The 26,372-nt window shown below is 37.2% G+C and overlaps 1 protein-coding gene, 1 long non-coding RNA gene and 5 other non-coding genes across 8 annotated transcripts; 6 read left to right on the top strand and 1 right to left on the bottom strand.

Moving 5' to 3' along the window:
• Positions 1 to 441: 441 nt before the first annotated feature.
• Positions 442 to 6,974, bottom strand: LOC131149652 (uncharacterized). Its single transcript, XM_058100295.1, has 2 exons — positions 6,638 to 6,974; positions 442 to 983 (listed from the first exon to the last, which is right to left on the bottom strand). Exons 1-2 carry the CDS (start codon positions 6,972 to 6,974, stop codon positions 700 to 702), a joined length of 621 nt encoding a protein of 206 aa, XP_057956278.1. The 3' UTR covers positions 442 to 699.
• A 6,955-nt stretch (positions 6,975 to 13,929) lies between these two features.
• LOC131161319 (uncharacterized) lies at positions 13,930 to 18,066 on the top strand. Of its 2 annotated transcripts, none has more exons than XR_009138398.1 (3): positions 13,930 to 14,250; positions 16,400 to 16,545; positions 17,782 to 18,066. It is a non-coding gene; the product is annotated as an uncharacterized LOC131161319 (long non-coding RNA). The 2 variants fall into 2 exon arrangements; XR_009138397.1 differs by having other exon boundaries at positions 13,944 to 14,250; positions 16,400 to 17,381.
• On the top strand, positions 14,416 to 14,493 carry LOC131147437 (small nucleolar RNA R21). Its single transcript, XR_009134816.1, has one exon. It is a non-coding gene; the product is annotated as a small nucleolar RNA R21 (small nucleolar RNA).
• LOC131147439 (small nucleolar RNA R21) lies at positions 14,576 to 14,657 on the top strand. Its single transcript, XR_009134818.1, has one exon. It is a non-coding gene; the product is annotated as a small nucleolar RNA R21 (small nucleolar RNA).
• LOC131147436 (small nucleolar RNA R21) lies at positions 14,665 to 14,743 on the top strand. Its single transcript, XR_009134815.1, has one exon. It is a non-coding gene; the product is annotated as a small nucleolar RNA R21 (small nucleolar RNA).
• LOC131147434 (small nucleolar RNA R21) lies at positions 16,748 to 16,825 on the top strand. Its single transcript, XR_009134814.1, has one exon. It is a non-coding gene; the product is annotated as a small nucleolar RNA R21 (small nucleolar RNA).
• Positions 17,042 to 17,120, top strand: LOC131147438 (small nucleolar RNA R21). The gene has a single exon (XR_009134817.1). It is a non-coding gene; the product is annotated as a small nucleolar RNA R21 (small nucleolar RNA).
• Positions 18,067 to 26,372: the final 8,306 nt, after the last annotated feature.

Raw genomic sequence — 26,372 nt, 5'->3', positions numbered from 1 at the left:
AACTGAACCGAAAAAATGAATGATCGTTTTCACGGTTTGATTTTACAATTTGATTCGATTTTTTGATTTTTCTTACCCATCCCTACTTTTAAGGCCAATAAAAATGCAATGGATCAATTTTTCCAAAGTGAAATGCGTATACACACACACTCACTTTTGTATGCTTTAATTCTCCGATGCATTCATTTACTATTGATTATGTTGGTTATGGTCTGCTTGAAATTTTATAATTCATGCATTGTCTTACACCATCGCTCACCAAAACTATCTTCGTTAGTATGTACAAGTACTCGTGCATGTGTATATGATTAAGTTGATTATAAGAGTAACTCCATTAGAGGCATTTCAAAGATTAAAACTCGAGACCTTCAAATTCTGAAGGTAAAAGAGCAAAAGAAATATGCAACGAGAAACAGTTCTTTCTTCTCTCTACCAAGCAAGTTTTAGCATAAAATTCTACTGCTGATGATGATGCCGATAACAAAAATGACAATACAATTTTCACAGCTGGTTCAATGTACATGCTGACCACAATAGCAACATTCAGAGGTTGGAACGCCTCATAAATCCAAAAAAACCAATGTGTACTGGACTCGCACACGGATGTGATGATCGCGGCCGTCTACTAAAATTTTTCAATTGGAGAAACGAGCAGGATTTTAACAAAGTATACAATACATACACTTGAGATTGCAACATTCAAATGCAGTACATTGGGACAGCGATGGGTCGATAAATGAAAGGCCTTACAGAGTGAGAATGACCCGAAGGGTGGTTGTAGCTGAACTTGATACCAGAGCTCCCATCCCCCAGCAAGGCGCATTGCTCATGGAAGCTGCTGATGGGTCTGGCCAGGCATGCATCCCACCGGTCGCTCTCCGGCATCGTCTCTGCCACTGTGTATATCCCCCTGGCGTTTGTGAAGGCCTGGTAGTTTAGGACTTCCCCTGATTTTGTTATGCAGAGAACAGCTACCTCAGCTCCTGCAACCAAAACAGTAGAAGTCATTTCTTTGTATCTAATCCTGCAGAATAATGAGCCACTATTCCATCACTATCTCATGAAGCAATATAATCCATGATCTTGTGATATAACTAAATTTAGTACCAGATAGCTGTAAAATAACATATTAGAAAAATAAGACACTCATCTATCACCACTAAAGATGACACAATATTTGGATGTAAAATAGAATCCCTGGGCCACAAGACTCCCTGCTTTGCGAGAGCAGGGCTGGTTGTCACAGTGTGTGCAGCTTTACCCCTACTTTTATGCAGAGAAGCTGTTTCCTTGGGCTCGAACCCATGACCAACCAATCATACCTTACCATTGATGCAAGGCCCATCCTCAACAATATTTGAATGTCAGAATTTATAGAAAATTGAGAGGGTCAAATATATGCAATGAAGAAGATCTATTCATCGTGCAATCTGAAAAAAAGTAAAATATAAACAAAAATGTGTCTTTTGAATTGAAATGTACGACAAAATGGAAAGACATTTTCCACCCGGTGCATCCAATATCCACATAACGCTTTGAGCCAATTTCAAAGGACACGAAGAAAGTTTTGTAAGATCAATGCAACGAGAAGTAATTGACATAATCGGCAATCACTAGGGATGACACAACCAAGCCCCAACAAGATATGAATTAAATATGAAGTAATTTGCACAAATTTGCAAAACAAGTAGCACAAGTTTACATGCCCTGGTGGACAATTCAATCAAGCATTATAGATATGCAAATTGGAAAAAAAAAAAAATACCCATCTCTATGTAGATCATTGAAAGCCTCTATGCATGAAACAAAAAGACCCATTTTAATGTACATACACACACAAGACACATTTTATTCAGACTTCGTTTTGGTATGTTTCGTCAGGATTTAATTGAACTTCAGAACTGTCTCGATGCCTAAATCAATAAATACAATTTTTCTATACAAACTCTTACCTAGTGTTTAGGAGCTTAGAGTTTGGACCTTGGGTATGGGTTTGGGTGTGTAGATTTGGATAAAACTTAGTACAAATTACATTGAGTTTTCCTACAAATCCACACAAATCCAAAGCCCAAAATCTATGCAAAACACAACCTTATGTACTTTGAAATAACATTTCAAAGATATTTTGAAACTTGGAATTTGATTTCAATATTGACTAGGACCTATACAGGTGCAAAAATGAAAGTTGGAACTTATCTGTAATGATTCTGGCCATCAAACATGGTTGATGCAGGAAATATATCCCCCAAAAAGACAAACTATAATAAAAGAGAGGCATGTCTCTCCTAAACTGGATTACTAGAATGTCAAAGAAGAAACACATTGTTCCCTTGACAATACCAAACAACTCCTTAAATTCCTATGGGGTTAGATTGACTTAAATGTAACACCTAGTGCATAAAGCTGAAAGCTCCCACACCATATAGTGTTAGATTGACATCAAAGCCATATTTTCCTATTTCTAATCCATGATTAATAAAATATGGTAATAATCACATAGAAAAGCATTACTAGTTTAAGTTGAAGCACCTTTTGAATGGACACACAAAAAAATAATCTTGCTTATAACAAGGAACCCATACCCCTACACCCCACCCGTCCCAGCCCCAAAATATCATACAACAAAACAACAGCAAAGGATTTGACAATGCACAATGAAAGTTGCTGAAAGGAAAAGAAAACAGAGGTTCAAAAATTTTAAATGAAACTCAATGTAATCGAAGTAAAAATAAATAATAAAGAAACAAATAAAGAAAAACCACTTCTGAAAGTGTAATTTTTACAAATTGTCTTCACAAACTCCTTTCACCACTGCAAACACAAGATTATCAGCCTACAACCACTCCCAATGCCAACACAACTGCATAAAGCCAACATCCATCATCTTCACCATGAGTGCAATCTATTATCCCCACCAAAAACATCACCATCACCATTAGAACCATTTCATAATCACTCCCTCAGTGTCTCAACCAAAAAGAGGGGCAAAATGCTAAACAGGAGATCAATTTCTATTTCACAGCCTTTGAGTTCACCATATTGCAATTGATAGCCTTGCAACAGCTCAGTCATCAGTTTCAATCAACATCATATGGTTGACTGTTAGGAGCTTAGGCTACATGTCACTGTCCCACATCAGCAAACCAGCAATGGATAATACTTCTTAGGTTACATCTCACTGTCATACCTCATCAAACCAGCAATGGATACTACTTGCTAGGTTACCTCTCACTGTCACACCTCATCAAACCAGCAATGGGTAATACCTTTTAGGCTACATATCACTGACCCACCTCATCAAACCAGCAATGAATAATACACTCCATGAACAATGGAACATATTAATTGTTCCATATGGATTCAAGCTACCATAAGATAACAGCCTAATTTCAACAACAAAGAATAGCCAACTTCAAAAGGAGACCCCTGCCTATGAACATTTTCACTAAATAAATACTTTGAACCTTGATTGAATCCTTTAAAAACGAGTAAGTGGACAAGGGGGTTGTCTCCCTAAAAGTAAATATATATGGCCATCGAATAAATATCCCAATAAACTTATGTTATGACAGGGCACAAATGAATGACCCCTTTAGAATATTCAAATAGACTGAATGAATATCTGACGCACATTTTAGGAGGGCAGAGAACTCACTGTATATTTCTGGAATAGGCAACAGTCATGAAGGAACAAAAGCTGTGGAGCACACTAACGTAATAATGGCTTTGAAATTTAAAAGGTTGGCTCCGAGAAGTATTGATCTACTAATCAGAAAAATCTCATGAGTATCAGATTGCTTTAAATTTGACTGATTTTGTCAGAAACACTATCTTACATGTTAAGCAGAACCGCAGCAAATTTTTCTATATTGCACTCATTGGGAATTTGTTTAGTACGCAGCTCCATTTGAACTGGAACAGATACTGGCTATATTAAGCACTTCATCTTTGGTCAACATTGTCCAAGATTAAGGATTGATGCTTAATTGAGTGGAATGGCAAAAATATACAGTATAGCATAGCATGCATATATTTCACACATGTTGAAGTGAGCAGTAACTAAAGTCAATTCAACAGGGAAACCTTCAATCCTGAGGAAATCTAGCAATACTAGCACGATCAACTTTCATCTCTGGCAGCCAAAAAGAATGACCTATGGCTCAATGCAGAAATCAATGCGGAAATCCTAGATTCTCAATTTAAAGACATTTTCATGTTCATCATAGAATTTTAATTTTAAATTGTTCATATTTTATATTAAGGCCCAAACTTTGGAAATTGGCAATGGACATCCATCTAGGAAGGGTCCTTGTTAGTGTCAAAAGAGTTCATGGGTAGGTTTGATACACATGCGTGAGTACCAACTTGACCCAAATACTTAAGTCTATTGGGTCTTGGACCCAACCATGTATATAATCACCCATCATTCACTCTATTCCGATGTGGGACAAACTCGCAAATGAAATTCTCAAGAATTTCTCTCTCACTTGTGAGTTCTACCACTTCCCCTTGAACAGAAACCATCTCTCCCTCATGACAGCAAATCTCTCCCCCACTTGTGAGTTCCAACTGCTCCTTCTTGAACGGAAACCATTTCTCCCTTATAAAAGTAAACCGAGTTCTCCAACAGTTGCTCAAGTGGGCCTTACTCCCGCACCTTATGTGTCTCAGATTACATTCCACGTACCTTCTAACCAATCCTACCACCCACGTCCTAACCCTATCCGGATCCATCTACCAGACCTAAATGATTCTTATTAGCCTCAGTCACCCAAAGTTACAAACCACAGCTCTGATAACACTTATTAGCATCGGAGGCAGTGAAGAAACTTGTAGGAGCACAATTAATAATCACTGAAAAATTAAGAGGAAATTTAAATTTTAATTCATCTCCCTACCTTCCACCAAAAACATGTTCTCTCCAATTGCTAAAGGAGGAAAATCCCAAGAAAGGCAGTTGTAAGCCTTTTCTATATCAATTTGGCAAATCAGACCAGATTCATTCTTTCTAATTCTGAAGTCCACACATATATTTGCAGCAAGGATACCCAAGATTTGCTTCCTTTGAAACAAAAGCATTCTAGGCATCGAAGATAACAGTCCCAATCATCCCCCTTGAATCTAAGAGAAAGAACTTTCACTGACAATTTATAAATACTGCTAATCAGGAAAATGGGTAAGTCCTAACATCTTCACCCTCCCTTTCTTGGGAATTGGCACAATAAAAGTGGAAATCAGACTCTTAAATTTTCCCTCAGCAGGATAGCAATTGAGGGTGACCATGGTATTGTGCTGGATGATATTCCAAATTTATCTGATGAAATCCATCAACATGCTGTTAGGCCTAGGAACTTGATCTCCTTGGCACATGTTAAGCCCAACACTTTTCCTCCAAAAAATGGTTTCTTTATTTTCTCTCTATCCTCTTCGAGACTAGGACCAGACTCAAGTCCACTAGCTGATTCAAAGTGAAGCCTTCCATAGAACTCCACCACCGGCTCAGCCACAAAATCCATTGATGCAAGTTCTGTGAATATTGATTGGATCTTCTGTGGTAGTTCAATGTCCTACGAAAAAATTTTGCTATTGTCACCCTCAGCTAGCCAAAACCCCTGGTCTGGTCTTCTGCCTCTAGGAAATCTCTTACTTTAACACAAGTCATCCGACTTCCCCCCTCCATACATTCCAGACCGTCCTTCTCTTTACAAAAATGAGAGAGTCCATCGACCCCTAAGAAAGGTTACAATAAGTTTTCAAATACATTGTTAACTAACATCATAGGTAGCAGGTATTCATATTTACAGGACTGCATCAGTCATTACTGTTTTTTTAAACCACCATTTATCTCTGTGTAGCTATCTTAAACTCTTAATTCTTCAGTAGCTATGGAAAGCTCAGTCATTTTTCTACGAGGCCAACATCTTGCAAAGACCCAATAGCAAAGGCGTAGAAGACGGCAAATTATGACACCCGGCAACTTCAATCTAACTTTTTTCAAACCCCAGCAAAATATGAACCAATTTAACCTAATTACTCTTAGTTATTAACCCCATAATCCCCTTTCTACCTAGCCACTTGACCAACATGGAAAATAACAAGAAGTAGCGGAAACCCGTGATTTTGATAAGCACCCCGTGACGAATCGTACGCCAATTTACAAGACCATTACCAATATATGCTAGAAAAAATAAAAGCAATAGAGAAATGACAAATTCAGAGAAAGGGGGTGAGAGTTTGTACGTCTTTCTACCTAACCACTTCGAAGACATGGAAAACAAGAAAACTTGGCAGAAACCCTTGATTTTGATCAACATTACATGAAGAATCGTAAGTCAATTACAAAATCCATTTCCGTAATATGTCTGAAGAACATAAAACAATATAGAAATAGCGATTTCAGAGAGAGAGAGAGATATTGTGTGTGTGTGTGTGTGTGTGTGTGTGTCTACCTTATCATTTTATCAACATGGGAAAGGAGAAGAACTAGCAAAGGCCCGCCGTTTTGATTAACAACCCCACGAAGAATCGCATATCAATTACAAAACCCACTACCAAAATTCATCTGAAAAAATAAAATCAATAGAGAAAAGGGAATTCAGAGTAGGATTAGACAGATTGGGTGGGCGTGGAAACTTGCCTTCCAAGACATGGTCTTCTGGTCCAATGGAAGAATCCCCGCATACATCACAAACCACTCTACCATGGATTTCACCAGTCCATGCTCTAACACCAGACCCAAAGATTACTAAGAGAGAGAAAGCTAGCGCCAATCTCTTCCAGCGTGGATACATTCCGCGTCTCGTGTGTTCTCTGTTCTCCTCCGGTTGCAGATGCTCTTCGTACTCACTTATGCGCAGAAGCTTCTGTTTTAGCCTGCGTTTCTCTAATGTGACTTGTCGGTGCGCTCCTCTCCGGTTACCATTTCTCCAGTTATTGCTTTTGGGCTGTTTTGCGGCTTCATTAGGGGTAAGCATTTTATTGGTCGGGTTAATTTAGTTAATTAATTGAATTAATTAAAAATTTTGATTAAAAAATTTTATTAATCGAATCAATCATAATTTTATATTTAACTAAACTTAAAATCGACCGAGTTTCGGTTAAATAGGTTAACCGATTTTAACCGATTTAATATTTATATATATAATATAAAATTTTAATATATATAATATATAAAAGTAAATAAAATTTTAGTATATAATATATATAACTACTTGTTGTTAATTTATACTATTTGGTTAACCGAACCAAAAATCAAAAACCGAATTTTAATGAAAATAAAAATCGAACAGAATAAATTTTTAATCGAATCGAATTGAATCAACCGAATTTACTCAGTTAATTTGATTTTAACCAAATTATGCTCACCTCTAGCATCATTAAACATTGATGAAAGCTTTTCCATTCAAACGGGGTCATTTTAATGGTTTGTAGGAGTGTTTTATGAATTATAAGTTGGGTTGGGCCCAAAATTTCAATCAATCTCAACATTATTAATTTGACAGAAAAGATAATCATGATTCGAGCTATTAACCGATTACAATCTGGTCAAATTGAAGTAGGGCTGACCTCAACCTTTACACAGTCTTCTTACGGGGCGGATAAGGCCCTACCAATCCTTACGGCTTAGATCAATGTCCCCTCAGGGCACACTTGGAATACAATAGATATTCAATACAAATTTTGTGTACAAAGATATGTGCTTCTAATACAAGCAAATTATGTATCAATACGTACAACCAATAATCAACGCACGTCAAATGATAGAACTATAAGTTCAGTGCATATATGTGCAATAACACTCAATCTAATGTCAATAAGCAATCTAATGTAAGAGTGTATTATCAATCTATCTTTGAAACAGTATGTAAATATATTTTAACCACAAGTAGGGTTTCAAAAATTTTCAGAAAATATAATCAAAATATCTCTAAGATGACTTTCTCAAAATTCTAACACAAAAGATATATGAAATCAAGTTTGTTTGAAAAATATTTCACAAAGTACAAGAACAAGCCTTTAAATACTTGCAACAATAATGCAAGATGTTAGAGATGGATCCAAGAGACAGCTGGAGACGACACGTTGCTGAGTCAGAAAACGCGATGGAATTATCTCTCAATTAAACTCTCCATTATAAACTTCCAATTGTGATTAATTTGATTGTTTTGTATTTAATCATGATGTAAATTCCAAGTCTATATAAAGAGGGTTGTGGAAAGTGAAATATATAATAGCACTGAATAGTGCAGAGAAAGCAGAGAAGCTCAAAGGGAGCTGAGAGGAAGAAGGGAGGAAGAGAGAGAGAGAGAGTATTGTAATATTTTTCGACGAGTTAGTGAATTTTGGTGTGTGCTCCGTGGACCTAGGTCGTTCTTGACCAAACCACGTAAAAATCTTGGTGTCACTTTGATCTGGATGCTCACAGATTCCTAACAAGTGGTATCAGAGCCCGGTTGGAGCAGAAAAGCCAGATTGGAAGTGATCCTGAAATTCATAACTCTATCCAGTAGATCAAAACTGTGTTTTGAGGCCACCATCGCATTCAACTTGTCAAGACGAAGAGAAGTGTGCTAGCCGGAGCTCCAAAGGAGCTCAAATGAACGCTCACGCGCCCACACGCATCTTACCGGAGCAAAACGCCTCTCCACGCGCCGCACGCGTTTTCTTCGCCCGATCCGCCTCAACCCGACTCGCTGATAACCCAACCCAACCCGGACGCAAACACATCACGGGTTGATCCGAGAGCCACCCGGGTCTGGCCTCTACCTAAGCGCCACGTCAGCGCGCTACATCAGCAGGAGTGTGCCACGTAGCCAGAAGTGCCACATCAGCACTGCAACGTCAACAGGTGGGCCCCACCTGCCCTGTCAAACTGCCACATCATCAGTAGGGCCACCCCCTACCACTTCAGCACCACATCATTAGGGGCCCCACCTTTCCACGTCAGCAGGTTCCACGTCAACAAGCTTGACCAAGTTTGACTAGATTTGACCAAACTTTGGCTGAGCTTTTTGGAGTCGTTTTGGGTTCGTTTTTCGAGCAACTTGAACCATTTCTAGGGTTTTCGATCATTTTGAATCCAACCACGTTATCCATTTAAGCTAATTTCAACTCTAGATTAGTGAATCGAGATGTTGAATGAAAAAAGCTCAAAAATCGAAATGTTCAACGAAAACAATTTCGGTTTTTGGAAGATGCAGATAGAGGATTATTTGTTTGGGAAAGAATTGCACTTACCGTTGAAGGGTAAGCCAACATCCATGAATGAGGAAGAGTGAGAGTTGCTTGATCGAAAAGCCCTCAGAGCCATTAGAATGACGTTGTCAAAATCTGTGGCGTTCAATATCAAGCATATAACATCTACCAAGTCTCTGATGGATGCGCTCTCTAATATGTACAAGCAGCCTTCAGCCGCAAACAAGGTACATCTCATGAAAAGACTATTTACGATGAACATGTCTGCAGGTGAGAGTTTTAGCAGGCATCTGAATAATTTCAATGAGTATTCTGATCAACTCACCTCAGTTGGGATAACGTTTGATAATGAGATTCGGACCCTACTGATTCTCAGTCAATTGCCTGAAAATTGGAATGGTGTCGTCACTACCATCAGTAACTCTGCAGGAAAATCGAAGCTTGTATACGATGAGGTCGTCAGCATGATTTTGATAGAGGAAATAAGAATGTAGCCGAACTATAGCTCTAATTCGAGTTCAGCCTTGAACATGGAGAGTCGAGGTAGAGGAAACAGGCATGGACGATCAAACAACTGCGGTAGATCTAGGCCCAGGCGGTCTCAATCCGTAAATCCCAGAGGTACTCAGGACATAGGTTCCTAGAGTACTAAAGTTATTGAGTGCTAGAACTATGGAAAGACTAGTCATTATAGGAACCAGTGTAGGAGTCATAAGAAATAATTTGAGACGAGGGCAAAGACAGAAGCAAATATTGCTTTCGAGAATGATGAGATGTTGATCTGCTCTTTGGAGAGCAAGCAGGAGTCTTGGGTCTTAGACTCCGGAGCCTCATTTCATGCCACATGTTGTAGAGATTGCCTAGAGGAGTACACACCAGGTAATTTTGGTAAGGTGTATCTTGGCAACGATCAATCTTGCGACGTAACCAGCAAGGGAGTTGTGAAAATCAATATAAACGGGTCAGTATGGAAGCTGAAGGATGTCAGGTATATTCCAGACCTGAGAAAGAATTTGATCTCAGTTGGTCAGCTGGTAGATGAGGGATACACGACGAAATTCATTAGTAATGAATGGAAAGTTTCAAAGGGTGTACTAACGATTGCGCGAGGTAAGAAAAGCGGAACACTTTTTCTAACCCCCAATGCCTCAATGTTTATTTTAGTTGCTGCAGGAAATGATGACAGCAACATCTGGCACCAACGACTTGGTCACATGAGCGAGAAGGGACTCAGGGTGATACACTCAAAGGAAAAATTGAGTGGTCTACAGTCAATGCAAGTTAACATGTGTGAGGATTGTATAGTCAGGAAATAGAAGAGAGTTTGTTTCCAGATAAACACTCATGAAATACCGAGAATCCTTAGGTGGAGGAACCAGTGGAGCAGATCGTCGCACCACCATCTCCTACTGCAGCTCCAGAGCTTAGGAGAGCTACTCGGTCCCATATACCAGACATAAGGTATATTGATTACTTACTTCCTACAGATGGAGGAGAGCCTGAATGCAATGATAAAGTATGTAAGGTGGCAGATACGAGCAAGTGGGAGCTTGCAATGAAGGATGAGATGAAATCCCTCACCTCTAACAGAACGTGGAATTTGTCCAAAGGGCTTCACAACAAGTGGGTGTATAGAATTAAAGAGGAGCATGACGGCTCTAGAAGGTACAAGCCTCAATTGGTAGTCAAAGGCTTTGAGCAGAAGGAAGGGATTGACTACACCGACATTTTTACACCAGTTGTGAAGATGACAGCCATCAGATTAGTCCGCAGGAATCGAGCAGACAGGAAGATGGCGACTATAGAGAAACTGAAATTGTGTTCAACTTCAGTTGGTCTTCATGCTTGAAGACACATATTATGAGCACATCATTTATTCATGATACTCTGGTTGAGAAGGTGTCTCTGTCTCTAAGTGGGAGATTGTTAGAGATTCCAGCCAAGAGACAGCTGGAGACGACGCGTTGCTGAGTCAGAAAACACGGTGGAATTATCTCTCAATTAAACTCTCTATTATAAACTTCCAATTGTGATTAATTTGATTGTTTTGTATTTAATCATGATGTAAATTCTAAGCCTATATAAAGAGGGCTGTGGAAAGTGAAATATATAAAAGCACATAATAGTGCAGAGAGAGCAGAGAAGCTTAGAGGGAGTTGAGAGGAAGAAGGGAGGAAGAGAGAGAGAGAGAGTTGTAATATTTTTCAGCGAGTTAGTGAATTTTGGTGTGTGCTCCGTGGACGTAGGTCGTTCTTGACTGAACCATGTAAAAATCTTGGTGTCACTTTGATCTGGATGCTCACAGGTTCTTAACACAAGATTCACAAACTCTAGAGAGTATTCCCACTAAAGATTTATGAATTAAATCATAAAAGGACTCTCAAACTCACTATCAAAAAATCAACATCAAACAAATATAATGAGAGTGTGAGCCAATATAAACAATCTCAATAATACTCTTACCAAAGAATTTTAGCAAGTAGGATGAGTAAAAGGAAGGATTTATGGGTTGTATATAATAAAATAAGGGTTTTGAAATTTAGAGAGTTTTGAGTAATGATATTTGCAAATCTATGGCTAATAAAAAAAAATGAGGGAGAATATATAGACACTCCAAAAAATAGAACCGTTCGGGACTTATTCGGTATTTTTGGAAAAGTTTAAGTAGGGTTAATGAAAAATAACCACGTTTTAACTTAGGTTAAATTTGAGCAACCCAAGAGTTTCGGTTGACCATTTTTAAGGTTCGGTTGACTAGGACATTTTTGAATTGAGGATTTGGTTGACCAGATTTGAGGCGATTTTGGAACCTCCGAGGTTCGGTCGACCAAGCTAAGTTCGGTTGATCAAATTTGCATGTTCGGTCGACCAAGCCATTTTATAACTGGAGGTTCGGTCGACTAGAGCGTTGAAGTTCATTTCAACATTGGTCGACCAAATAGTCAACTGTTGACCCTGGGGAGGTTCGGTCGACCGAACACATTAACTTTGTGCATTTAAGTCCTAATTTACTTCTAAAGACGCCCCTATTCACATAATAATTAATTCTAAGTTATGAGAGACTTTTTTATGTAATATTTTGGGACCTATGGTCAATCTAAGGTCTTTGAGCTAACTCTAAAATTCGGCGTTGGTCGACCGAAGGGTGATCCCTAAGGTTATTCAACGGTTTTGAACTTATAGTCCCTACCATGCATGATATGTGGATTATTATAGACCCAAAATGAAAATAAAAATGCAACTTAAAATAAACGAAGGCTTCATGCTCCGCTCCTCGTCAATTCCATGGATTTCGCCGAAAGATGTGCTCATTTAAATGCGTTTTGGCTTCCATCTCTCATCTGTCATCTGTGCTTAGAAACTAAACTTGTTCATACACTTAGCACACAGATAAAATACTGTGATTTGTCATAATCAAAACAGGAAACAAACTCAAAAAGTCAACAAATTATCGAGTGGATTGGATTAGGTTGACAATTTATATAAAAACAAATGAAAAATAAAAAAAATACAAATGAATATTTGTGAAAATTTTGCTAAATATAATATTATTTTACATTAAAAATACTACTTTCACTAGTATCATTATAGTTAAATATATTTGATTAGTAAAAATTTTATTAAAAAAATAATAGTATTAATGTAACAATACGATGTAACATAATAAGTATATTTATAGTTTTTAATTTTGCATTGATAGCACAATTTAAACAAGATTTTGAAAATAATCAAAGAAATATTATATATATATATATATATATATATTAACGTGCAAACTATTTAATACATTTAAATCATAAAATGTAAAATATGTTCGCTATCATAAAAGTACAAACGCTATAATAGAAATAAAATCAAAAAAATATAAAATAATACTCCAAAATGTGTCAATTCCATAGTGTATCCTATACATTTTTTTTTCATAGATTCCTAGTAATTTTAAAGCTCTTATTGAAAATTTCTTTTTAATTTTTACACATATGCATTAGAGGCCGTTCAAGTTGAGTCAAAAGAATTAGTATCACAATTCTTACATCAAATGTGTATTAAGAAAATCTTAAACTTATAAAATTGATTTATGTTTAATATGAGACACCTTTTATGGGATAAACTTGTAAAATTAATGCATCAAAGCAGACAATAACTCACCGAGATTGGGTCTTAAACTATAACATTTAATATTAAAGCTACTTTAGAGGTACTATTACATGAGACAAACCATGTGAGGTGTTTTTTATAAAACAAACTCATAAAGCTAGTGGGTCTAATACTATATAAAGGGGATTCTTGCGTTGTTGTCATCTTTCAAAAATATAAAATTTATTTATATAACTAGCAATGATTATTCCAAAATACTCATAACTAACCATAATTATCCTAAAATACCCTTATAATTATATTAAATTTATTCCTATAACTATCTCAACTATATCCTTACGCCCTCACGAGCATGGCGCAGTATTGGAGGTTCAATTCCACGTAAATACACTCAGAGAGTTAGCGGCACCTGTGGATGGTGAGAGTTTACTCTGTGAGCCAACATGGATCGTTAATGGTGAGAGTTCGCTTTGTGAGGCAACGAAGACCATGAATGGTAATGGAGATGTGCTCCGGGGCCGCCTGACGGTATAAGTCCCTAATTCGATTCCTGCATCATGATCAAATTCTGCTTTAATCCTGCGAGGCTGTGGAGGCGGCTTCCGCAGACGCGAGAATAGTCTGAGTACCCTGTGTCGCCACCAGAGTGTGCCCCGTCAACTAGATGTGCCGGGATGCCAGGACACCCGATGTAATAAAATAAAATAAAAAAGAATGAAAGATTATATAATTTATTTTGCAATAAAAAGGGCAAATCCGTGCTATAAAAGAATCAGTACCAGAGCTCCGAGATTCTTAATCCTGTATGTAGGGTTTTGGTGAGGATGAGGATGGGGCCGGCGCCGGTTTCCGTTTTCTTACTTAGGGCTTCGTTTTCAAGAGCGCAATCGGCGCTCTCCGCAAGTGGAAACGAAATGACGCGCTGCATCTCGGCAGGTATTGATGCCGACATCTAAGGTGCGTTCCCCATTTTGGTTTTGCATCTCCTTGAAGAATGAAGAGTGTGCAGGTTGAAAGCTGTCTAGTTATACCTTTTGTTGAATAATCAATTTTGAGCGATATGTTTGATTTTATGGGTCTAGCATTCTTGTTTCTGGATCATTTTTTATTAGTTCTGTCCTGAATCCCGATGAAGAATTTATTTGCAATTTAAAAGTAGTGGACTGATGTCCTTTGATGAATAATCAGTTCTGAGGGATGCGGTTGATCTTTGTGGTTTGTATCTTAAGGTTAAAAGTTGAGAAGAGTGTGTTTTTGGCATGTGTTCCGGTTTATTTTTTTGCATCCTTATGATCAATGAATAATGTCATGCAGTTTAAAAGTAGTGAACTGATATCCTTTGTTGATTAATCTATTTTGTTATGTATTTTGAATCCCAATGATGAATTTATTTGCAAATTTAAAAGTAGTGGACTGACGTCCTTTGATGAATAATCAATTCTGAGGGATATGGTTGATCTTTTTGGTTATTATCATTGTGTTTAGAATTTATAGTTCATAGTCAGCCCCTCACATTAATGACTTTTGCTGCTGAGTTTCTGAATGGATGCACTTGCCACTGTGCACATCTCACCTATTGAAGTTGGTTTGCCTGTATTTCACCACCTCAATCTATTCCCTTCTGATGATGATAAATAAGCGCCAAAGTAGAGCATGGAAGAGTAAACTTTTGCCCATGCCAAACAACTGCTTTGTGAGCAACAACTTGTGAACCTGAGATGCAATTGTTAATTGTATGCTACAATGATTTTAATGTAATGCGCAACTAATGTAGTATCAATGAACATTGTATTGCTGATGCCTGTATAATGTCTCTACATAATTAGGCCATGAGTACGTTGCCATTGGGTAGCAGGCTAGCAGCACACGCAGCTATATTTTCTTATGGCTGTTAGCGCATTATTGCTTGTGCACATTGTTGCTTTATTTATCAATGATAATATTTTTAATTTGAATTTTGAACTGATTTTATTGAAATTTTCTTTTTAATTTTTGCACATATGCAATAGAGGCGGTTCTACTTGCATCGAATGAGTTAGTGTCACAATTTTCGCATTGAATGTGTATTAGAAAAATCTTGAACTTATAAAGTTGATTTAAGCTCCAATAATATAAGGCACGTTTTATAAAACAAATTCGTGAAGTTAGTGGGTCAAAACAAACAATACCTAACCAGATTTGGGTCTAAAATCATTACATTTGGTATTAGAGCTACTTTAGAGGTACTATCACGTGGGACCAACTATGTGAAACGTCTTTTATAGAATAAACCCATGAGACTAGTGAATCAAAATGAATAATGTCTCATCGGAGTTAGATTCAAGACCATTATGATTAATCACTAAACTTGCTCATACAATCAAATTATGTAGAAATACAAAATCCCCAATTTTCTGGTAAATCATTTAAAATTGATTTCTTACCTTAGTTTGATTCAAGTTGATCAAGCTAAGGGTTATTGAACAAGGGCCCTTATTAAGGACAAACAATTAATGCAAGCAACAAAATTTGTTAAAAAAAAAAAAATCACACCATTTTATCCAAAATAAAATAAAATGATATGATACTTTGAAATCAATTAGATAGTTATTTATACAAACTATTATCTTTGATACTATAAAGGGGATTTCCCCTTTGTTGTCATTTTTAAAAATATAAAATTTATCTATATAACTACAAATGATTATTTCAAAATATTCCTTTAAATACCCACGACTATCCTAAAATACCCTTATAATTATATCAAATTTATTTATATAACTATACATAATTATCAAAAAATACTCTTACAACTATCTACTATTATCTCAAAATATCTTTATACTAGTTATTTTTTAATAATTTTTTTTTAAATTTTAAAAAATAAAAAGCTGTGATGCATGCACATATAGTATTAATTAAAAATTTTAACCTTGCGTCTTATGTGTGTGTGTGTATATATATATATATATTTTGCGAAATAAAATCAAGTAAGAATGAAATAAAAAAATATATAAATAAAAAATAAGAATAAAAGATTATATAGTTTATTTTGCAATAAAAGGGGCAAATCCGTGCTATAAAAGAATCGTTACCTGAGCTCCGAGATTCTTAATCCTGTATGTAGGGTTTTGGTGAGGATGAGGATGGAGCCGGCTCCGGTTTCCGCTCTCTTACTTAGGGTTTTGTTTTCAAGAGCTCAATCAGATCTCTCCACAAGTGGAAACGAAATGACGCGCTGCATCTCGGCAGGTGTTGATGCCGACATCTAAGGTGCATTTCCCATTTTGGTTTGAATGTCAAGAATATTGATTTTGGCGTGTGTTCCCCATTTTGGTCTTGAAGAATGAAGAGTGTGCAGGTTGAAAGTATTCTACTTATATCCTTTTGTTGAATAATCGATTATGAGCGATATGTTTGACTTTATAGGTCTAGCATTTTTGTTTCTGGATCATTTTTTATTAGGTCTGTCCTGAATCCCAATGAAGAATTTATTTGCAATATAAAAGTAGTGGACTGATATCTTTTGATGAATAATCAGTTCTGAGGGATGCGGTTGATCTTTATGGTTTGTATCTTAGGTTAAAAGTTGAGAAGACTCAGTAGAGTGTATTTTTGGCATGTGTTCTGCTCTATTTTTGTGCATCGTTATGATCAATAAATAATGTCATGCAGTTTAAAAGTAGTGAACTGATATCCTTCGTTGATAAATCTATTTTGTTATGTCTATACCATTCTTGTTTCTAGAACCCCACTTGGTTCTATTTTGAATCCCAATGATGAATGTATTTGCAAATTTAAAAGTAGTGGACTGACGTCCTTTGATGAATAATTAATTCAGAGGGATATGGTTGATCTTTTTGGTTTTTGTCATTGTGATTAGACTTTATAGTTCATAGCCAGCCCCTCACATTAGTAGTGACTTTTGCTGCTGAGTTATTGAATTGGATGCACTTGCCAGCGTGCGCATCTCACCTATTGAAGTTGGTTTGACTCTGTTTCACCATCAAAATCTATTCCCTTCTGATGATGATAAATAATGCGCCAAAGTAAAGCATGGAAGAGACACGAATGATGGTAAACTTTTGCCCATGCCAAACAACTGCTTGGTGAGCAACAAATTCTGAACCTGAGATGCAATTGTTAATTGTAGTTACAATGATTTTAATGTAATGCGTAACTACTTAGTTTCAATGAACATTGTATTGCTGATGTCTGTATAATGTCTCTACATAATTAAACCATGAGTATGTTGCCATTGGGTAGCAGCACAAGCAGCTATATTTTCTTATGACTGTTAGAACTTAGAACATTATTGCCCGTGTACATTGTTGCTTTATTTATCAATGATAATGTTTTGAATTTGAATTTTGAACTGATTTTATGTGAAAAAAATTAATTTTCCCGTGAAAGTGTTTAGGCTCTCATTAACTGGGTGGGTTGTTCCTAAAAATGTCTGAATCTTGCAAAAGCACCTCAACTTTGCTTATGATGTTGTTTTGCAAGCAGATATGAAGACCTGAAGAGAGTTTGATTGCTCCATCCCATGGGTCATTACATTATAAACAAGCCTTTGGTTGGTAAGGAACAGTAAGAGGCAGGACTCTGGAGCACAGGATTATAGGAGAGATTTGCTTATAGAAAATATGCCCAAACCATTGTTGAACTTCTTTAATTCTGTGTTTGGGAGTATATAATTTGAAACTTGAATTTGGATTTGGGTGTGTTTGAAATTTGAGTGTACACATATTTTATTCCTATAAATATATTTGTCGATTGCAAGTATTCTTGCTATTAGTGGTTTCCTATTTCAGTTCTCAAAATTCTTTTGGATGTTTTATCATTTCACAGTACCATTCGTTAGGCTTGTAAAATTGCCTGACCATTCTTTTACAGGTGGTTACTACCAAATTAAATTAAATAATTTAATTCAAAAATGACTTAAATGTAACTTCCAATCATATGAAAAACAATCTTCTCATTTGATTGTGTTTTGATCACAATTTTTATTTTTAGAATTGATGATTTATATAAAACATTATAAAATAAAAAATAATATAATATTTAATATAGTTCCACAAAAGAAATAATATGTAGGAATGACTATTCTATATATAAGTGAGTTATTAGGAATGAGTATTTGTAATTTTCATCACAGTTTTATAAGAATAGGTATTCTACGAAGATTTTGTGATCTGTTCCAAATTAATTTTTTAAATTGTATTTTATTTATTATAGATATATATATATATATATATATAGTTATTAATTTTCATAATATATATTTATATAATAAATATTTTGTAACAATTTCTGGATTATTTGTATTATTTATGTATTTTTCATAATTTTTTACTTTTTAAAATAATAATTTAATTATATTGTCATGTTTATGTTAACTTATTGATCTTAGTCTCAAGGTGTTTAATTTACTTATAATTTTAATTTTTAAAATATTTAAATTTAATAGTTAATTAACCGTCAACTAATGAAGGTTGACTTTGTCAATAAAATTAAATGCCTAAAAATTTTGTGGTTGGTTCAAAAAATTCAGGGGTTGGAGTGTCATTTTGTGAAAAGTATGAGGGTGTTATCGGTTTTACATATATATATATATATTAAAAAAAGAAGAAGTTCAGAGAGAGAGAGAGAGAGAGAGAGAGAGAGAGAGAGGGGAGGAGAGGGCGGCGGCCAGGTACTCTGTAATAATGACACACATTCCCCATGCAGGCTTCCATTTTGAATTCATCAGTCTTCCTCCGTATCCCGTAAGAGGCCCATTTGCTTCTCCTCTCATTACAAGCCCGCTTTACAGAGTCTCCTACATCCTGCATACATTCTCCGGTTTCTTCCTCTTCTTCCCTTCTCTGCTTCGCAACTTCGACAATGGCGGATGAACAACTGAACTCCATCTTCGATTCAAGAGTTGAGAAGATGGTTTCTCCGCAAAACGGGAAACCCACCCTATTAAGAACCGCCAGATTCCTCAAACCATGCGCCAAGAGCGTCGCCGAGGCCGTTGGAATCCCCTGCATTCCTCTGTTATCCGAAATTTACTCTCACAGCCTCCAGGAATGGCCTTCCAAGGTCATCTTCAAAGGCTGGCACCCTACCCAGAGAAAATGGGCTCAATGGGTCGATCGATTAGCCCAGAAATACGGACTCATTTGGAACAAAACAGGAATTTCGGATGCCATTGTCAGTTCAATCTATGAAATTCGTTTTAATCGGAATTTGGTAATTGGGTTGTCCGAATTTTGGTGTCCTGAGACCAACACATTTGTATTTCCATGGGGCGAGGCCACCTTTACTCTCGAGGACGCAATGATTCTTGGAGGATTTCCTGTTCTCGGACAGCCCGTTACGAGTCCTCTCGCAGAAGAATCGGTGAAAATGGTGGAAGAATTGGAGAAACAACGAAAGGGAATGTCGAGAACGAAGGCTAAGAAAGCTTCCTTCTCTGAGTGGATGGAGCATTTCATGGAGGAACAGAGCGAATTGGAAAACGCAGCTTTTTTGGCACTTTGGCTGTCAAGGTACGTCTTCCCTTCTACTGCTAAAGACACAATTGGAAAGCATGTTTTTGCAACTGCGGTGCATTTGGCTCAGGGTATGTCAATAGCACTGGCTCCTGCAGTTCTTTCTAGCCTCTATAGGGACCTGAGATTGTTGAGAGAGCAAGCAATTGCTTCTGCAGATATCATTATTGTTTCTGCACCATTTCAGTTGCTGCAGCTCTGGGCGTTCGAGAGATTTCCTCTTCTAGGACCAAAGTTTCCTAACCCCCTGCAGCCCGGGGAGCCCAGAGCTGCTCCGTGGCACAAACTTGGTACCAATATTAGTCTACCACTAGTCCGATACACTGCAATGTTGCCCGAGAATTTTTGATGGCGGCCTTACGCCGCTGACTTAGACAACTGGCGACATCTATCGTATTACAAAGAGAGTGAACAATCTGTGTTTGATTGGTTAAGTTTAGATGAAGAGTTACGGTCTTTCGTTAGGTGCTTGGGTGCTTGTGAACTAGTTGGAATAGGCTGTGTGGCGAAATATCTGCCACACCGGGTGGCTATGCAATTTGGAATGGATCAAGAACTTCCGGCCAATTTTTCTGACTTTAAATTTAGTTGGGAGAAGGTTGAATTCTTGTCTGTCCCGCCAAGATCATCCCAAGCTGGGATTTCCATTAGGTACTACAACTGGTGGAAGAGTCATTTGTTGACTCGAGCAAATGTAATGAAGTATATGTTAATGAAGATGAGTAATCCTAATGCTTCACCATGTGATCAACTAAGAATGAACAGGGAAGGTTGCGATGCCTCAATTGCATCGAGGAATCCTAACAATCCTAGTGAAGGACCTTCCAAGATCAAGGTAGAGACGATAAGTGAATGGAGTAATGAAGAGGAAGATTTCACTCTGGATACGGTGGTTCAACCCAGTGATGCAAGTGAAACTAATCTGAAATCAAAAGTGGCACCAATGGTTCCACTAGAAAAGGGTGAAAGCAGTTGCCATAACCCATTCGCAACAAGGTGTACTCTAAATTTTAAGAGTGCAGTGAAAATTTCTCAAGTTTCTGAAAAATCTGATAGTGAGGGGAGCCATGCCTCAGTTACTCCAAAACTTGCTTCTGATCATGGAAGTGACGATGATGATCACATCCCAATTGCAATATATTTCAAACGTCAGGCCAATGTTGTGAACGCCCAAAACCATGAATCAGTATCTTTGAGTGATGCCAATGAAAATGGTAGAAAAAGAAAGTTGTCAACAACAGCAACGACGGCTTCTCAAAGTAAAGCAGCTGTCCAACCGATTAGGACCACGGCTGTAAAAGCAAAAACAATGGCTAGTGACTCTGCCAGTGACCTGCTCGATGATCCAAAACCGAGCAAGAAAGATGAACAAAACAAAGGAACCATAGGATCAGCGAAGGGGGTTTGTAAGAAAAATATGCTGGAGAGCCTGAGTTATAAGCCTATAGATGTTGACACCTATTTCATTAATCAGGGAGGCGAAGAAAAATGGGCTGGGGATTGTGTGAGTAATCCTATTGATGTTGATTAATATGTGAAGGCAAGAAAGATTCAGAAATTTGGGATAGAAGAGAGACTCAAGAACCTAGAGAAACTGTTGGGGGTGATGCTAGAATGAAGACTATACAATGGTGAACCCAAAGAACATATGGAATTTTTTTTGTTTCTGCCTCCTTTTGATGATATGCATGTTCGATCTGTTCATATATTGCCCTTGCCAAGAAAATGATGCATGACACATCTTTTGTGCCTTCTGTGTAATTTAATCTTTTGTAACATCAAATGAAATATGAAACCGAGGGCTTGTGAGAATTAAACAAGGGCATGGAAAATGCTGGCGTTGTTGTACATGAATGCAGAAATGATCCAAGAGAATGTTGGTACTAACTAGGATATGCTGACTTTAACTGGTTAACAAAATATCATATGGTGGCTACCTAAAACCCAATGGAACTTTGCTTTTGCAGCCTCATTTGTGATGGGTGGCTAGCTCGGGTCTTCAGCTGTGGAACTAGCTGGCGCAACAAACCCAAAAGAGAAAGCAAGATCATATGTGTGTTCCCTCTCTCAACCCATCTTTCGTCATGTTTTTCTTTTGGCCATAGCCCAGAAGAGTCATACCTGTTCCATTCATTAATTTGACATGCTGCATTTTAGCTTTCTGCTCTGCTTGCTCTCTTAATAGGGCAGGACCTTTTCTGAGTAGAGGAGATTAGAGATATGCTGGTTGCCATAAAACCCAGTGGCAGTCCTCTTCATCAGAATAATTCAGTAAGGGTGCCACTGCGAAATGCGTTAGTGTCACCTTTGGTTTGTACGGTTAAATTAGGCTGGGGATAGAATAAAATGAAAATTTAAATTGAGAGCATGAAGAAGTTGAATAATAAATTCAATTTATTTCTGTTTTTATCTACCAAACGTGTAGTATTATGGGCGGCAATACATGGTGTAGTGATACTGGTACTAATATATATCTTCACCTTTCTTTGGTGAAATCTTAGACGAAAGCAGCTTCATCATCTGCTTAGCTAGTACAGTGCGGTATTCACCGGATCGATGCATGGGAGGATGAGTGCCACACCCAATCCGGTGGGTCCCACTTAAGTAGAAATGGAAGGCACCATATCTGAAGGCTAGATATTTAATCCATCATTAGGGCTGCAAATGAGTTGAGTTGAAAGTTTTACCTTGTTTCCTTAAATTTTTAGTGCTTAGACTAAACTTTAATATACTGACTCAAAGTTTGATTATGCAAATGAACAAGCTCTTGAGCCCTTACTGAGCTGAACTACTGAGGTTCTCACTAATAATTTGACTTTTTTAGAACGGGTAAGAGGTTTTGTCAGGCAAAAAGTTGAAAGAGGCACTTGCTAATATTGTTTTAAAATTTTTTACCCCACGAAACTAGCCTATTAGCCTTGCGCATTACCCTTATCATTAAATTAAGGTTATGACGTCTGAACTAACTAAATTGTTCTATGCAAAAATAGCCTCTAGTTTTAAGTTCACTGCAGTCTATCAAGCTAATTTCACCTTATTAAACGAATCCATAAATTGTTCTAACTCAAGCTTATTAAACGAATTGAAATTTAGCCTACAATCAAATTGCTCATTGGTCAAAATGAGTCAAGCCCATTCTTGTTCAGGCTAGGCTTGTTTATCAAGCGAGTCATAAAACTAGGTTTGGGAATTATTCGTTTACATAATGAGCAAGCCTAAACGAGCTCATCATACCGAGCTGAGCCCATTCGTGTTTAGGCTCAACTAGTTTATCCAACGAGCTACTTTTTGGGTCGCGAGTCGCTAGTTTATACAATGAGCAAGCCTAAGCGAGCTCATATCGAGCAGAACCCATTCATCAAGATCAGCTTGTTTATCAAATTAGTTGTAACTTTTTCGTTTGCAAGTCATTGGTTTACATAATGAACGAACCTGAACGAGCTCTTATCAATTTGAGCTTTTGAGTCGCCCGTGAGCGGCTTGGTTTGTTTACATCCCTACTTATGATAAATATTGAAATTTTTAAAAATTAACTAGAAGGAAATTTAAAATATTATTATTTACAGGGAATGAAAAAAATTATAAAAAGTTAGAGCTAAATGAGTAAAAAAATCCGAACACTGAAGGTAGTGAATTCACTAACACAACTAAACTAAATACGAACATTGCTGATACATATGCTGTTTGATGGTTTTTTAGGCTTGCCAGAACATTATCATCTTGGTTCTTGGATGCTGCTATGGATGTGGGTTTTTTTTTCTTTTTGTTGGGGGCCGAGGTGGGGGTGCCGGTTGGTTTATGAAATACAACTAAACCATGCAGAAAACAAATTATATGCTATTTGCTTACCCCTAGGATAAAATTTCATGCAATGGAGTTGGCAATAGCAGAACAGGGCAAAGCTTGTTCAGTCTTTCCAACGTTGAGAGATGTCCACATGTTTTAAATGGAATTTAGGCCGTGTATTTTATCCATTTCATCTGTGAAGAAAGCTGTGGAAATGAAGGCTTGTGGGCTGATACTAATTACCGAATCATTAACTTGGTAGGATGTTCCTAAAAATATTTGAATCTTGCAAAAGCACCTCGACTTTGCTTATGATTTTGTTTTGCAAAGAGTTTGATTGCTCCATGCCATGGGTCATTACATTATAAACAAGCCTTCGGCTGGTAAAGGAACAGCAAGAGGCAGGACTCTGGAGCACAGGATTATAGGAGAGATTTGTTAATAGAAAATGGGTTAACTTCTACCCTCTTGCATATGCCGAAACTATTGTTGAACTTCTTTAATGCTGTGTTTGGGAGCATATAATTTGATACTTGAATTTGAATTTGGATGTGCATGAAATTTGATTCCACGCATATTGTATTCCTATGAGTATATTTGTTGATTGCAATATTTTGCTACTAGTGGTTTCCTATTTCAGTTCTCACCTCCATTTATTTATTGATAATCCCTCACAGTACCAAGCGTTAGGTTTGTCGAATTGCCTGACTAGGCAAGTGAATTTAGCAGCATCAATGCGATTAGGCTCACTGATCGCAAATTATGTTTTGAGTTTGATTATACTTCTTAACAACAAAAATATTTCTATTAAAATTTCATTTGTATCGACTTAACTGGTATAATCAATTAGTTATTTAATATTAAACCTCCTTAATAAGTAAATGCATAATCATTTATGTACAAATCATAATTATGACACATATTTTGTACATTTGTTGAATGCTTAAACTAGTTGAACTCATTTGATTATTTGGATGAAATACAATGGATGTCTTAGGTGTGACTGTGTAGGCAATCGGAGGTGTCATGTTAGCACTTATGATTTCATTAAGTGTTTCGGGATTTCTATTTTGATAGTGATATATCAGAGCAGTCCCATGCCCATGCTGCAACTCAGCCATCTCCTATACCAGCTGGGTACACCTCATGTGATGCTAATTCATGGAATTTACACATCATTTTGTAATTACTCAATTTGTTTTAACTTCTTGTTAGAATATTCTTTGGTTGTTGCATTATATTTTCCCTTTCCCTGTATAAATAACCAAGCTCGTGTACAGTTTATAGACACAGAAAATTAATACAATTTTCAGAGCCTTTTGCAGTAGCTTTGCCTTTTCTTTTTCTCTGCTTTTACACCTTCTGCAGCAGCTTTATCTTCTTCTTTTCTTACATGGTATCAGAGCAAGGTTCAGCGTAAAGTTTTTTTTAATGGCTGCTGAAGCTCCCAACTCATCCAAATCTTCTTTTCTGGATTTCTCCAACCCAACCAACCCTTACCGACTTAACCATGGAGATAATCCATCTCTTCCCCTAGTTCCTGATCTTCTTACTGCCGATAACTACACTACTTGGTCGAGAGCCATGTGCAGGGCTCTTCGTGCAAAAAATAAGCTCGGCTTCATCAATGGCACCTTCTCCAGATCAAGTTCCATCTCAGATCCACTCTTTGATGCGTGGGAGCGATGCAATGATCTGGTGGTTTCCTGGTTGCATAACTCCATAAATCCATCTCTCAAATCCAGCATTGCTCTAGTAGATGATGCTGCTCAGGTTTGGAAAGAACTCCAAGAAAGATTCACTCAATCAAATGGTCATTACATCTTTCAACTTAAAAAGGCATTAACAGGTCTCACCCAAGACCATGACTCTGTTTCTGTTTATTTTGGCAAACTGAAGACTTTGTGGGATGAGCTTCTTCTATATGATCCCTTACCTGACTGTACCTGTGGCAAGTTGGCTGTTCTCCTTGATCGATATTAAAGGGATTATGTAATCCAATTTTTTATGGGCCTTAATGATTCATACAGTGCCACCCGCGATCAGATTATGATCTTGGATCCATTACCTCCCATAAACAAAGTTTTCTCTATGGTCCAACAATAGGAACTACAACATCTCATGGTACCTAATCTCCCATCTACTGAATCCATGGCACTTGCTGTTAACCGATCTTGTCCTTCTTATAAATTCTCTCCTAAACCTTCCAAATCATTAAAACATGACAGACCATTTTGCACCCATTGCAAAATTCAAGGCCACACTCTTGATGTTTGCTTCAAAGCAGGAAATGCTCAACCCCCAACTTGCACCCACTGTCATATGACAGGCCATATTGCTACAAAGTGCTATAAACTGCATAGGTACCCACCAGGCCACAAGTTTCATGGTAAATCCACACAGTTCAATCCATATGCAAATATGTCTTCTCTCAGTCCAGTAGAAGATATCTTAGAAGACAAGATGACCTTCACCAAAACTAAATACCAGCAGTTGTTGGCTCTTTTGAAGCCTTCTGAGACTTCCATTGCTACACATTCAGTCAACAATGTCCAGGCAGAATGTTCACACTCACCCACCATGAATGGTGTAACACCCCGACCCCGAGGAGCCTGGGATATTAACTTTTTACTACTAATTTACAGCGGAAGTAAAATAAACTCAATTTTTATTAAACCAGAGCGCTAATCATCCATATTACAATCATTTATTTCAAAAGAAGAAAAATTACACAAACATAAATATCTGAAACCATACTAATATTTCTAATCAATC

The sequence above is a fragment of the Malania oleifera genome, chromosome 1, assembly GCF_029873635.1.
Source record: "Malania oleifera isolate guangnan ecotype guangnan chromosome 1, ASM2987363v1, whole genome shotgun sequence".
Lineage (NCBI taxonomy): Eukaryota > Viridiplantae > Streptophyta > Magnoliopsida > Santalales > Ximeniaceae > Malania > Malania oleifera.
Note: the sequence above shows the minus strand (reverse complement) of the source record. Positions and strands in the feature narration are given on the sequence as shown.